This window comes from Populus euphratica, unplaced genomic scaffold, assembly GCF_000495115.2.
Source record: "Populus euphratica unplaced genomic scaffold, PopEup_1.0 scaffold31.1, whole genome shotgun sequence".
Taxonomy (NCBI): domain Eukaryota; kingdom Viridiplantae; phylum Streptophyta; class Magnoliopsida; order Malpighiales; family Salicaceae; genus Populus; species Populus euphratica.
Window position 1 is genome coordinate 174,752 of NW_011499850.1, and position 12,401 is coordinate 187,152.

General features: G+C 33.5%; 1 protein-coding gene across 6 annotated transcripts; it reads left to right on the forward strand.

Moving 5' to 3' along the window:
- Positions 1-8,562: 8,562 nt before the first annotated feature.
- LOC105120876 (organic cation/carnitine transporter 7-like) lies at positions 8,563-11,532 on the forward strand. 6 transcript variants are annotated; one of them, XM_011019262.1, is made up of 7 exons: positions 8,563-8,826; positions 8,913-8,983; positions 9,077-9,345; positions 9,499-9,736; positions 9,898-10,411; positions 10,535-10,737; positions 11,015-11,532. In XM_011019262.1, exons 2-7 carry the CDS (start codon positions 8,942-8,944, stop codon positions 11,270-11,272), a joined length of 1,524 nt encoding a protein of 507 aa, XP_011017564.1. In that variant the 5' UTR covers positions 8,563-8,826; positions 8,913-8,941; the 3' UTR covers positions 11,273-11,532. The 6 variants fall into 6 exon arrangements, with proteins under 6 accessions (XP_011017564.1, XP_011017563.1, XP_011017565.1 ...); XM_011019261.1 differs by having other exon boundaries at positions 8,933-8,983; XM_011019263.1 differs by having other exon boundaries at positions 8,563-8,795; positions 8,887-8,983.
- Positions 11,533-12,401: the final 869 nt, after the last annotated feature.

The window sequence follows — 12,401 nt, forward strand, 5'->3', positions numbered from 1 at the left end:
TGCCCCGCCCCCCCCCCCCCCCCCTGAAAGTACATTGAAACCTAAATCATTACCCTCTTTTTTCTATTATTTATTCCCAGTTGACTCTGACTTCTTCTGTTCCTTTCCATTCTACTTTGACCAACCTTCAATGTTCCCCTCTTTTTTATTTTCGTTTTTTCGATCTTGGAAGTGGGTGAGGTTTTTATTTAAAAATATATTAAAATAATATTATTTTTTTAAATTAAGACCTTAAAATGATCAAGAATAAATTAATTTTAAATATTTTAAAAAATATATATGTAATTGGACCGCTTCCAGACACCCTCCATAAATTCTAAGAAGTAACAGGTCTCATATCGTGTTCTTTACTCCCTTTACCAAGACTTTACAGGGTCCCTGATTAATTATTATTAACTTCAAATTTGTATCCATATTATATACTATACTGTTCTACGCATAACCTAGAAGCCAGCTGTTTTTTTTTAAAAACTAATACTATTTAACTTGAAAGGTACTAAGGTATTTTGGGGTATATAATTTTGTTTGGCACTGAGGTCAAACTATATTCTTAAAAAAATTAATTTTTTTAATTAATAATATTTAACTTAAATGGTGTTTGGTGTATATAATTTTGTTTGTTATTGCAGTTAAATTATATTTTTTAATTTTAGTTTTTTATTTTAGTTTGAAATTAATGTTTTTTATTATTTTATTATACTAATATTAAAAATAACTTTTTTAAAAAATATTTTTTAATATATTTTAAACTAAAATATATTTTGAAACATAACATTTATAATACCCACCTGTAATCATAAAATGTTCTAGGCATGACCTTATATCTGATTAAAGATGTACGAGTGCTTAAAAATATAGCAAGCATGCATAAAAATAATAATATATAAAAATAAATTTTAGAAGATATAATTTAATTGTTTAGATCTGGAATTTGAATTTCATAAATTTTAAAATCATTAAAGATTGATATAATTGTTAACTTTAAACATGTAAGATTAATCAAAATACATATAAACTAACCTGAAAATTCAAGTTAATAAAAAAATTAACATATAGAAATAATACCAAAAAAAAAACAAACATAAAAAATATTTTGAAAATAAAAAATCATATAAAACTTTAATTCAAAATTTTATTATTAAATATTTTATATTTAGTTTACAAATCCTTAAATTAACTTAAAAAGGTATTTTTTTTTGTAGAGAGGAAACATGATAATGCTTTTGTATGAAACTGCGAAGTAACTTGGCTTCTTCTGTCTTTTCCCTTGCTCTTTCTGTTGTCGTAGTTTGATCAATCAGCAAATGGCGAATATGAGAAGGCATGGGCACTAGAAATATGCTCAGGAGTATGATATGCTGCCTTCTTTGCTTTGTTGTGAAGTATCTTTATACATTATACTGCCCCTTGTTTGCAAGAATGTTCAATGTCTTTTCATTCAGTTACAGAGAGGGGCCTTTTGGGAGTGACTGACTCCCGTTATGATGAACTTATCATGTGAAATTAACCACTCTTGTTGCCATAGAAGAAAATTTCCGAATTCAACAAACTCTAATAGCTTCTTCTCCACTGTTTCCTTTTCTGTAGTTATATCCAACAGCTGTGAGGGCAACTGGGTGCCGGAGTTGCAGATGCTGTAGGGTGGACCGGTGGAATGGTGTCCCCTCTTGTGGCAGTTGAACTAGTTGCCAGTTGCCGTATTACGGAAGCTATAAATCTTCTATTTCAGCAGTCCGTGTCCCGCACTTCCCATTGAGTGACAGTGTGGACGTATCCGATTAGAAACAAGCATTGTATAAAGAAAGTGTTTTCTGCTAGATTTTTCAAAATAAAAAGTGAAATCATCTGCTAAGTTGTTCTCCATTAAGAGGGAGTGATGCTCTGCCAATGTCAATGTATCATGATCGTTGAAATCAGATAGACACCCCAATTCATTACATTTCGTAGGTCGATGAAGAAATCTGATTGACATAATTTGCTTCTATCATGTTCATATCCCAGGAGTTGAAGATGTTTCATCTCTCCTGCCGCTGAATTCCTGTTGAGCTAAACCAGCAGAAACTGACATGAAAAGTCTTCTAAACTCAAGGACTTGCAGTTCTTCATTTCCTAGTTTCTTAAAATATTTCAAAAGTATATTCTAATAAGATTGTACTAGGAATTTGTTATGATTCGATTCCAGGACCATGGCTAGCACAAAAATAAAATTCTCTTTCAACGTTCTATATTCATGTAAATCCAAACTTACATACAAATTTATACTTTAAATAACTCAATTAAAGTATAATATAATATTAATAATAAAATTAAATTTATAATATAATTTAATTATTTTAACACGAGTTCAATACAAACTTCTGTAATTATAAAGCACTAACTAGACTTAAAGAAAAAATATTAATTATAGTTAAAAAAAAAATTTGAAGGTTCAACAAAAATGATATGTTAACTATAAGCTTAAAAAAAAAGGGTGAATTCAACAACTTAATTAGTAGTAGATAATTAATATATACACATAAAGAAATACAACAATAAGGAATACACACACACACCAAATTATTGTTCTAGGTTCTTATAAGAAAGTAGGGGTGAGCAAAAAAACTGCAAAATTGATTAAACCAAAAAAACTGAAAAAATTAAACCGTGAAAAAAATTGATTAAATTGATTATAATTTCAAAAAAACCGATCAGTTTGGTTTTATAAACCTGAAATAAAAAAAAATCAAACTAAACCGAACCCAAACAAAAAGAACAAGCCAAACCAATTTGAACCATACTTTTTCTAAAATGACCAAACCAAACTGAAACTAGTCAATTTGAACCGATTCTAGTTTGATTTTGGTTTTTTAGAAAAAAAACCAGTTTGGTTATTTTTTTTTATAAAAATCAACTGAACTGAAAATGATCAAACCTATAAAAAAATTTCTCAAATAGATCATAATAAAAATATTATAAGGTGAAAATTAAAATATAATGAGCATAAGGTTTTATATTGTGAAATGATTAGTCCATATAGATTGATGACTCCCTCGACAAAATAGGATTCAGATATGATGTGCATAAAAACTAATACTATCCTATTAGCATAAGTATTCTTATAAGTATACCAAAGGTTCATATCATAATCAAATAGACAAATTTATATCTCAAAGTTCAACTTATAACATCAATCTAATGAGAAGTTATCAATTCAGAAGTCAATTTAAAAGTATATATTAGCTCATATCAAGAATTTAGATTCAATAATTGATCATATTTTATCGTAATAAGGATAATAATCAACATATATATTATCAAAAAATAGGATTCAATTTATATTAATAATTTTAATATTTATACCATTTCTTATATATATGAAAAATTATTCATTTACCTAACTCAAAAGCGAATATAATTCAAAAACAGATACTGAAAGAAATTGAATACAAAAAAAAACATACCAGAAATTAAAAATCTAACTCATAACATTATACGTTAATGAACCAAACTAGTCATTTTTTACAAAAGTTAAATGGTTTTCTAGAAATTTAATTCAAAGAAAAACAAATTATAAAACATGATAACAATTCACCAAATAACGCTCAATACTCATCAAACCAATCTAAAAAAATAAGATTACAACTAAAGATCAATCTGGAATTTTATCAGATTTTTAGGGGTCTAATTGTAATTTTATCAGATTAAAGGATCAAACTGAAAATATCATAAATTAATAATTATACTGAAATTTTATCCATAATTTATCCTTATTTCTATCCAGAATCTTGAATTATACTATAATTTTTTTTAAAATTCAAAGACTAAACTGTAAATTTTATAAATTAAGAGACTAAACTGAAATTTCATCATCTTCAACCCTAAATCTAGATTTTTTTATGGATCAACTATTGATTTACTAAGATATCTAACTCAATTTCATTATTTAAACAAATCACATCTCAAAATCATCATCATTGCTCAAAATCAATTAAATAAATCATTATCTATAACAATTAATCTATAATATTCTAATCAATTTATCAATCAAATTGATAATAAAATCTTCAAAACTCTAATCTTCATGAAAATAAAATCAAAGATAAATAACACAATCATACACATCAAAATATAAATCTTATATTTTAAACTTATTTTATCACACTCTGTTCTCCTTCCTTTATCATTTTCTCTTTTATCTTCTTCTTCTTTGCCCCTTTCTGCTCTCAAATCATAATATTCTAATAAATTCTAATACGTTATTTTATTATCTTTTCAAATGAAAAGGATACGAGGCAGATATCATTTTATAATACCCCTTTGTCTACTTGGTTATATTTCTGGCCCCACCAGCATTATTTTTCATCGGACTTGTTTTCATTGGCTATCAAGTAAATATTGTGTTCGTGCTCGGTGGTGCGTGTTTTTCCTGCTAGTAAGTAAAAGCTTTCATCATCAATTATAACCCCTCTTAAAAGGTATCATATTTCCAGTAGATTAATGGTGCTTACTAATTTTCTCTTATTGAAACCACAACTTTTGTGTGTTATCAGATAGTGATTTATTGATTTGCAGTTATGCCCATGAATGAATCCGCAGAGAGCTCTATCAGGGTAAGCACAAGCTTCTTTGATGATCGAAAATTGATGTCTTTACTGGAATATGATCATTTTTTATTTATTTACTTCTGTCATCTTTGGTTCTTCCTGTATTTATAATACAGGTGGATGGCGAAAGCCCAGTGTGCAGTCTAGATGAGGCTCTTACTTCTGTGGGGTTTGGGACATTCCAAGTGCTTGCTTACGCTTGGTTGGATTGCAGAAGCAATGGAACTTATGATTCTATCCTTGGTGGGACCCGTGGTTAAGTCCCAGTGGGATCTCTCCCCAGGCCAAGAGAGTCTACTATCAACCGTTGTTTTTGCTGGCATGCTTGTTGGAGCATTTTCTTGGGGCCTTGTTTCGGATTACTATGGAAGGAGGCAGGCCATTTTCCTCTTATTTCCTTCCATTCTGAGATGCTTTGCCTTGGTAATAATGGTCATGAAGAGCAAATGATTTCCAATTATGTAAACCTGATCTGTATTCTGTGAATACCCTTTCTGATTTTTAGTTATAACTTACAGTCAATAACATTTTCCTGTTAGTTCTGACATTTATGCTATTTTTTTCTTGCTGCTTCAAGCTTCCTCTTATTTGTTGTCTTGATCTTATATATATTTCTGACTTCATTTAGCTTTTCCAGGAAGGGTTTGCTGGGACCAACTATTCTTACTGGCGGAGCTGGATTATTCAGTACTTTCTCCCCAAATTACGTATCCCTGTTGATTCTTCGCTGCTTGGTTGGCGTTGGCGTTGGCGTTGGCGGGACGACTGTTTTCTGCTCCTGGTTTCTAGAGTTTGCTCCCTCCTGGAATGCTTGTTTCTGATAGTACAATTGGACTGGATGAAGAATCTTCTGCGTCAGAATATACCCCTCTACTCTCGTCAACTAGAAAAATAAATCTGGATTTTGGATCAGGCTTCTCATCGTTTGTTATGCTTTTCTCATCAAAACTAATTCCAACGACGCTTTTTGTATGGGTGTTACACTTTTGGAAAAATATTCTCTTTTTATGGTATGTTGTTGCTGGCTTCAGAACTAAGTAGGGAGCAAAGCAAAAGTGGCTCGAGCACTGTCTTGCGATCAGAAAATCTTCAGGATGACAGCCTCCACGTAGATGTATTTATTACTAGTTTGGCAGGTATTGCATGCACCGTCTCCTCCACCTGCACTTAAGGTTGAGGTTTGAGGAATCCTCCATGACATGAAATGTTTACTTTCTTTTTCTTTTTCTTTCTATATATATGCATACATGTATCATCCGAAGCAATGACCGGGTAGTATGTTTTCCTGAAACTCTATGTTGTAGAGATTCCTGGGCTTATTCTGTCAGCAGTTGTTGTGGATACAATTGGACGCAGGCTCTCGATATCATTCATGTTTGCCTCAGCTTGTATTTTCCTCTCTCCTCTGTTTTACCATCAATCTGCAACTTTAACAACAACATTGATGTTCGGAGCTCGCATGAGTAGCAGAGTACTCTCCACGCTTGCTACAATATATGCTCAGGAGGTAAGCCCTGGAATTCACGCATTTCGTTGTATCCGAAGGTGAATGGTAGTACTTGCCAGTTCTTTTCAAGTTTCACACCTACTAGCGGTCAGTGTTGCATGGTTCTGAATAATTGATTGTCTTGGATATGCTGTTCCTGCGTTATATCCAACGGCTGTGAGGGCAACTGGTTTTGGGGTTGCAAGTGCTGTACGGAGGGTTGGTGGCATGATAACCCCCCTTGTAGCGGTCGGACTAGTGACCGGTGGCCATCATACAGAAGCTATCATCCTGCTAGACATTGTGATGGCTATGTCAGGACTCTGTGTCCTGCTCATCCCAGTCCAAACCAAGGGACATGAATTCAGTGACAGCGTAGATGTATCTGATTCAAAACAAGTTGTTGCTGCCGGGCAGTAATCTCAAACCCAATCAAGCATTGTATAAAGGAATGTTTTCTGTTAGACTTCCAAAACACCAATGCAAATCATCCGCTAAGCTGCTCTGCATTATGTGGGAGTAATGGTTCCCCCAATGTAAATCTCGTTTATCTCCGATTGCTTCTCCACCACTCTTTTTTTCTTTTGCTCGAAATCTTCTCTACCTTGTAAGATATTACATTAGTGCCCGCACCTTATGGTTATTTTTCAAAATATTTTTTATTTAAAATAATATATCTTTTAAAAAAATATATTTCTAGCACCAATCCATCAAAATCATTCAAATTTTTTTTTTCTCATGTAAATCTCATCATTTGATCCCGACTAAGCAGAATGCTGATTTACATAATCTGCTTAACACCCCCAAACTGTTTTTTTCTGGGAGCGGATAATTAATCCCATCAGGAAATGAGAGAAGTCTTCTCATGGCAATCTCATCATGCTATCAATCAGTGGCTCGGGTTTCTGCCACTGACATGGTCAATATTCCTTCACGACCTTTAGAGCTTGAAAAGCTAGCCCCGCCAAAACCTTGTAATTTTCTTGTTTGGCCCAGCAGCATCAGCTTTATGTCCCTGTTTATATTCCAATGAAAAGAATATGGGAGTGGGGACCCAACGCTGCCATTTCTTCTTCATAAAATATGTATTGTTACTGTACCTGTTGAGAGTGTTCTTCTGCAGATGAGGTATTGTTCCTCTTATAGTCAGATGATCTATCTATTTTCTACTAAACCCTAAACATAAAAATATGTATAAATCAACATATATAAAAAAAAACAATTTATACTACCTGTTGATAGAATATAGACTTGAAGATATATATCTAAACAACAATCCATTTATTATATGTCTTCTAATAAATTGAAATATTGTTACTTAATCTTTTATTTTTGGTATAAAAAGAAAATTACATACTACTCCTTGCAAGGAGCACGAGGTTTTGACAAAAAGAAGAAGCAAGAGGAGTTCTTGGAAAGACAGATAGTTGCTTTTTTCTTATGAACCGTGTCAAAATTATATATATTGAATTTTTGCCGTATTTTTAAAATAAATATATATAATTTTAAATATATAAAAATTCAAATAAAATAAATTTAAAAAATTATTTAAAATAAACCCCCCATGAAAAAACACCTATTAAACTCGAGCTTCATAGCTCAAGCCTAATATATAATAAGAGACCTAGAAGAGTGGGATCAAATGTGGTAGTCTAAGTTTAACTCTTTAATTTTCAACAAAACCAAAAATTAAAGCTAAATAATATAATTATATACATCAAATCACAAATTTTACCTTTTAAAATTATTTTTTCTAAGTCTCTTTTTCTTTTTATTTCTCTCTTTTTATATATATTTTTTTTCCATTTCTTCACTTCTGCCAGTTCTCTCTCTCTCAAAAGAGATTTTTTTTATTTATATTTATTAAGCTTTATTCAATTACCACAATACTCCTTATCCATTTATACCTCCTTCTAAACCTCTATCAACATTGTTATATTTATCTATTTAGTTTTTCAAAACATCACACCAACACCCTATGAATTTAGGGTTTCGCACCTAAGCTCAAACTCAGATTCGAGAGTGCACCTCGAGTTTAACATATTTGGGTCCAAACAGTGTATCTGCATCTAGTTTTTATTTTTAATGGGCTCAAGCCGAACACTTGTTAGAGATTTTTTTAGAAATTCACACGAATTTCTAGGTATTTTATATGAATTAAATATATATTATTTTTAAAAAATATAACTCAAAATATTATAATAATAAAATTACACTTCATCTCTTATTCTCCACAAAAAAAAATCATAAGTTATAAACATATAGTAAATCTTTTAAATTATAGGTTTATAAAAATTTATAAATCTTTTTATTTTTAATATTTTTAATACATATATTTTCAAAATTTATACTTTTTCTCTTTATAAAATTATTAATTTTATCATTAAAAAATCAACATATCCGTTAAATAAAACTTTTTGCAAGTAATCCCTGCTAATTACTTGATTTTCCAAGCTTTCACCTGCTACCAATTCATAGCGGTGTGATTTCCGTATAAGTCATTTAACACGTTGACTAAGAAAACACCTTAACTAAAAAAAAAAAGATGAGCCATGTTGCTTGAAGAAAGACATTCAATCAATTATCCAACACGAGTGATTCGGGACTCATCACTTTTCATTCACCTAACACGAGGAATGCTCAATATATTGGGTGGGTGCAGCATGACTTAGTTTGATAGCATGTTTGGTTTTGTTTGATTCTTGTCCGGGCAGTAAAAATAAATTGTAAGACTCCATGTTTATCCATTTCTGAAAGGTATCATCATTTTTTCCTTTAGTGTTTAAGATTAGTAATTTCTTCTTATAATTATTACAGTTTTTTTTTGCGATTGATTGTGATAGCATGTTTGATTTATAACTAGTTTGAAGCTATGCCGGTGATTGAAGCTGAGAGTTCCATCGGGGTTAGGGGGGTAAGCACAAGTTTCTTTGACCATCACATATCAAATCCATAATAAGGTTTTGATTTCTTTGTTAATTTATTTGATCACCATTTATATACATAGATGGATGATGAAGCCCCTGCATACACTTTGGATGAGGCACTTGCCTGTTTGGGGTTCGGGAAATTCCAAGGTCTGGTGCTTGCTTATGCTGGTCTTGGTTGGTTTGCAGAAGCAATGGAGCTTATGCTTCTCTCTTTTGTTGGTCCAACTGTTAAGTCCCAGTGGGGACTCTCCTCAGGTCAAGAGAGTCTGTTATCAACAGTTGTATTTGCTGGCATGCTTGTTGGAGCTTATTCTTGGGGCCTTGTCTCTGATAACTGTGGAAGGAGGCAAGCCATTCATTTCTCCCTCCCTTGTCTCTTTCAATGTTTGTCTCCTTGCTATTTGTTAATGGCCTGCTTCTATCACATATAAAGCAGAAAATCCTATTGTATCGACGTGCATATTGTTAATGACTTCTCTGCTTCCACTGGCTCTTCCAGGAAGGGTTTCCTAGGAATTGCTGTGCTGACTAGTGGAGCTGGACTTTTGAGTAGTTTCTCCCCAAATTATGAATCTTTGGTGATATTTCGTTGTTTGGTTGGCTTAGGCCTGGGTGGCTCAACTGTACTCTGCTCCTGGTTTCTAGAGTTTGTTCCTGCTCCACACAGAGGGAAATGGATGGTTGTCTTCTCAACTTTCTGGACATTGGGTGCAATTTTTGAGGCTTCACTTGCATGGGTGTGTTTTGTCAATTTCCTCGCTTTTCGATGGTTATCCTAACTGTGGGAGATAAATAGGAAACCTAAACTAGATCAGAATTTATAGGAGAGAAGTTCAGAACCTAACATTCATTCTCTAGCATACATCTTTCTTATGTGGAAATTCTTCTCTTTTGACAGCTTGTCATGCAAAGATTGAGTTGGAGGTGGCTACTTGCATTCTCTTCTCTACCATCAATTGCTCTTCTTCTCTTTTATGGTATTGTACCAGAATCTCCAAGGTATCTATGCATGAAAGGAAGAATAAATGATGCACATAAAATTCTGCAGAAGATAGCTCTTCTGAACCAATCTGAACTTCCTCCTGGGATGCTTGTTCCTGATAGTACAGTAGGACAGGAAGAAAAATCTGCCCCATCAAAATATACTCCTCTTCTATCTTCAACCAGAAAAGTGATTGTAGATTTTAAATCTGTCTTTTCATCATTTTTCTTGCTTTTTTCATCGAGATTAATTCAAACAACACTGCTCCTATGGGTCTTACTATTTGGAAATGTATTTTCGTATTATGGTATCATACTGCTGACCTCAGAGCTAAGTAGTCAGCAAGGCAAATGTGGCTCGACTATCTTGAGCTCAGAAAATCTCCAGAATGACAGCCTCTACATAAATGTGTTTGTTACTAGTTTGGCAGGTATTGCATGCCTAGTCTCCTCTTTCGGTACTTCATTCTGAATTGTGTTATAAGAGAAACTGACATTTAGTCTTCAATTTTTTTCATGCACTGTACTTATTTCCTTAAAAATCTATATTGTAGAGCTTCCTGGGCTACTTTTATCTGCAATTATCGTGGATAGACTTGGCCGCAAGCTTTCCATGGCCCTTATGCTTGTTTGGGGTTGCATTTTTCTTTTTCCACTGCTTTTCAATGTGTCTGCAAATCTGACAACAGCAATGTTATTTGGAGCTCGCATGTGTGTCATGGGATCTTTCACAATTGCTACATTATATGCCCCGGAGGTAAATCCCTAGAATAATATATAGTTTTTCACCTTCCCTATTTCTATCAACGTGGAATGGTATCTTTTTAGAGTCTTAGACAGGAAGCATGATAATTGATTTGTTAGAAGTTTCAGGTTCTGTGCAGCTTCTCTATAGTTTTTTCTCGTCTCCGCTATCCTTTATATAATTTCTTTCCACCTTTCCATACAGAATTGAAACTGCAAAAAAGCTGTGCATGCTTCTTTTTTTAATCTGGTTTGTTGATTCTTTGAATTAATTTCCTCTCTCTCTCCAGTTATATCCAACAGCAGTGAGGGCAACTGGTGCTGGAGTGGCAAGTTCAGTGGGGAGGATTGGTGGCATGATATGCCCTCTAGTGGCGGTTGGACTGGTGACTGGTTGCTATCTTACAGAAGCTATCATTCTATTTGAGGTTGTGATGGCTATTTCTGCATTCAGCTGTCTGCTCTTCCCGTTTGAAACCAAGGGACAGGAGTTGAGTGACAGTGTAGATCATGTATCTGATTCAATACAAGTTGCTTCTTTTCGGTAGTAAATCCATCCCCCCATCATCAAACATTGCAAAAAGGGAAATGCTTGAGCTGTGCTTGGATTTTCTGTCTGATTGTTTTGGAATAGAAAGTCCGACTATGGTTCCACCTCCACCAATTCCAGGTCTAGGAATGGAGAGTGTTATGGAACCCCTGCTCTAAACTGAATCTCAAATCATGGAAGATTTTTTCTTGGCCATTTAAACCCCAGAATATATGTTTGAATTGAAATGATTAAATTCTGTGCGTTGCAAAATACCAATATGCTATTCAACAGGACCGGGGATGATGAATATTTAAGAGCTGCAGTTTTCTTTTGTAATTTGATTTACTCTTTTGAAGCTGAGAAACGGTTCAATATCTGCAGTGAAGTCAGACAGACCCAAGACGAGAAGAGACTCTGGAAGAAGGAAAACTGTCGTGAACCTTGTTAAAACGGCAGCCAACTTATCGACCGCCTCCACGTATATGTGACCCTGCAGTCAGTCCAATGGCCATCAAAATTTAGCCTGGACGGACATGTTGGCATGTACATGGTTCCATCTTTGCGATAATACACTTGTATATTGCGCACAAGATTGGCACAATTTGGAAGGAGGTCGGTCGAGCTGTAAAAAGAAATGGCAACGAAATTTAACAGAGCCCTCAAGTTGAAGATGTCTGGATGGATTTTCCCTGATATGAATAATAGGATAAACAACTTAATCTAATAATCACTCTTTAAGGAATTGAAGCAGTAAATCTTATTCTCCTTCACTCTCAGAGAAACGAAGCAGTGAATCATCAAAGCCCTGGTTTCAAAGCGCTCATATGATCTAGAAGACTTGTCTCAATAAACATGGATGCATAATCAAGCATTAAATTGATTATTTTAAGATAACGCAAAAGAGGTATAGCTGTTTGTGCTTAACCTGCCTCTTGTCATACATAGATCAGCATATACAGACAAGGATAGAGGTATATCTCTATTGAATCATAGTCTGCATAACACCGGCATCCTCTGCTTCATGGTCCAGTCCTGAAATGCTCGTCCACTTCACCTAGTTGATTTACTCGGTGGCAAGCGCTTGAGAATTCACATTAGCAGATGCGTTGTCAATAAATAAATAAAGCATTGTCCTTGCTCGGAGA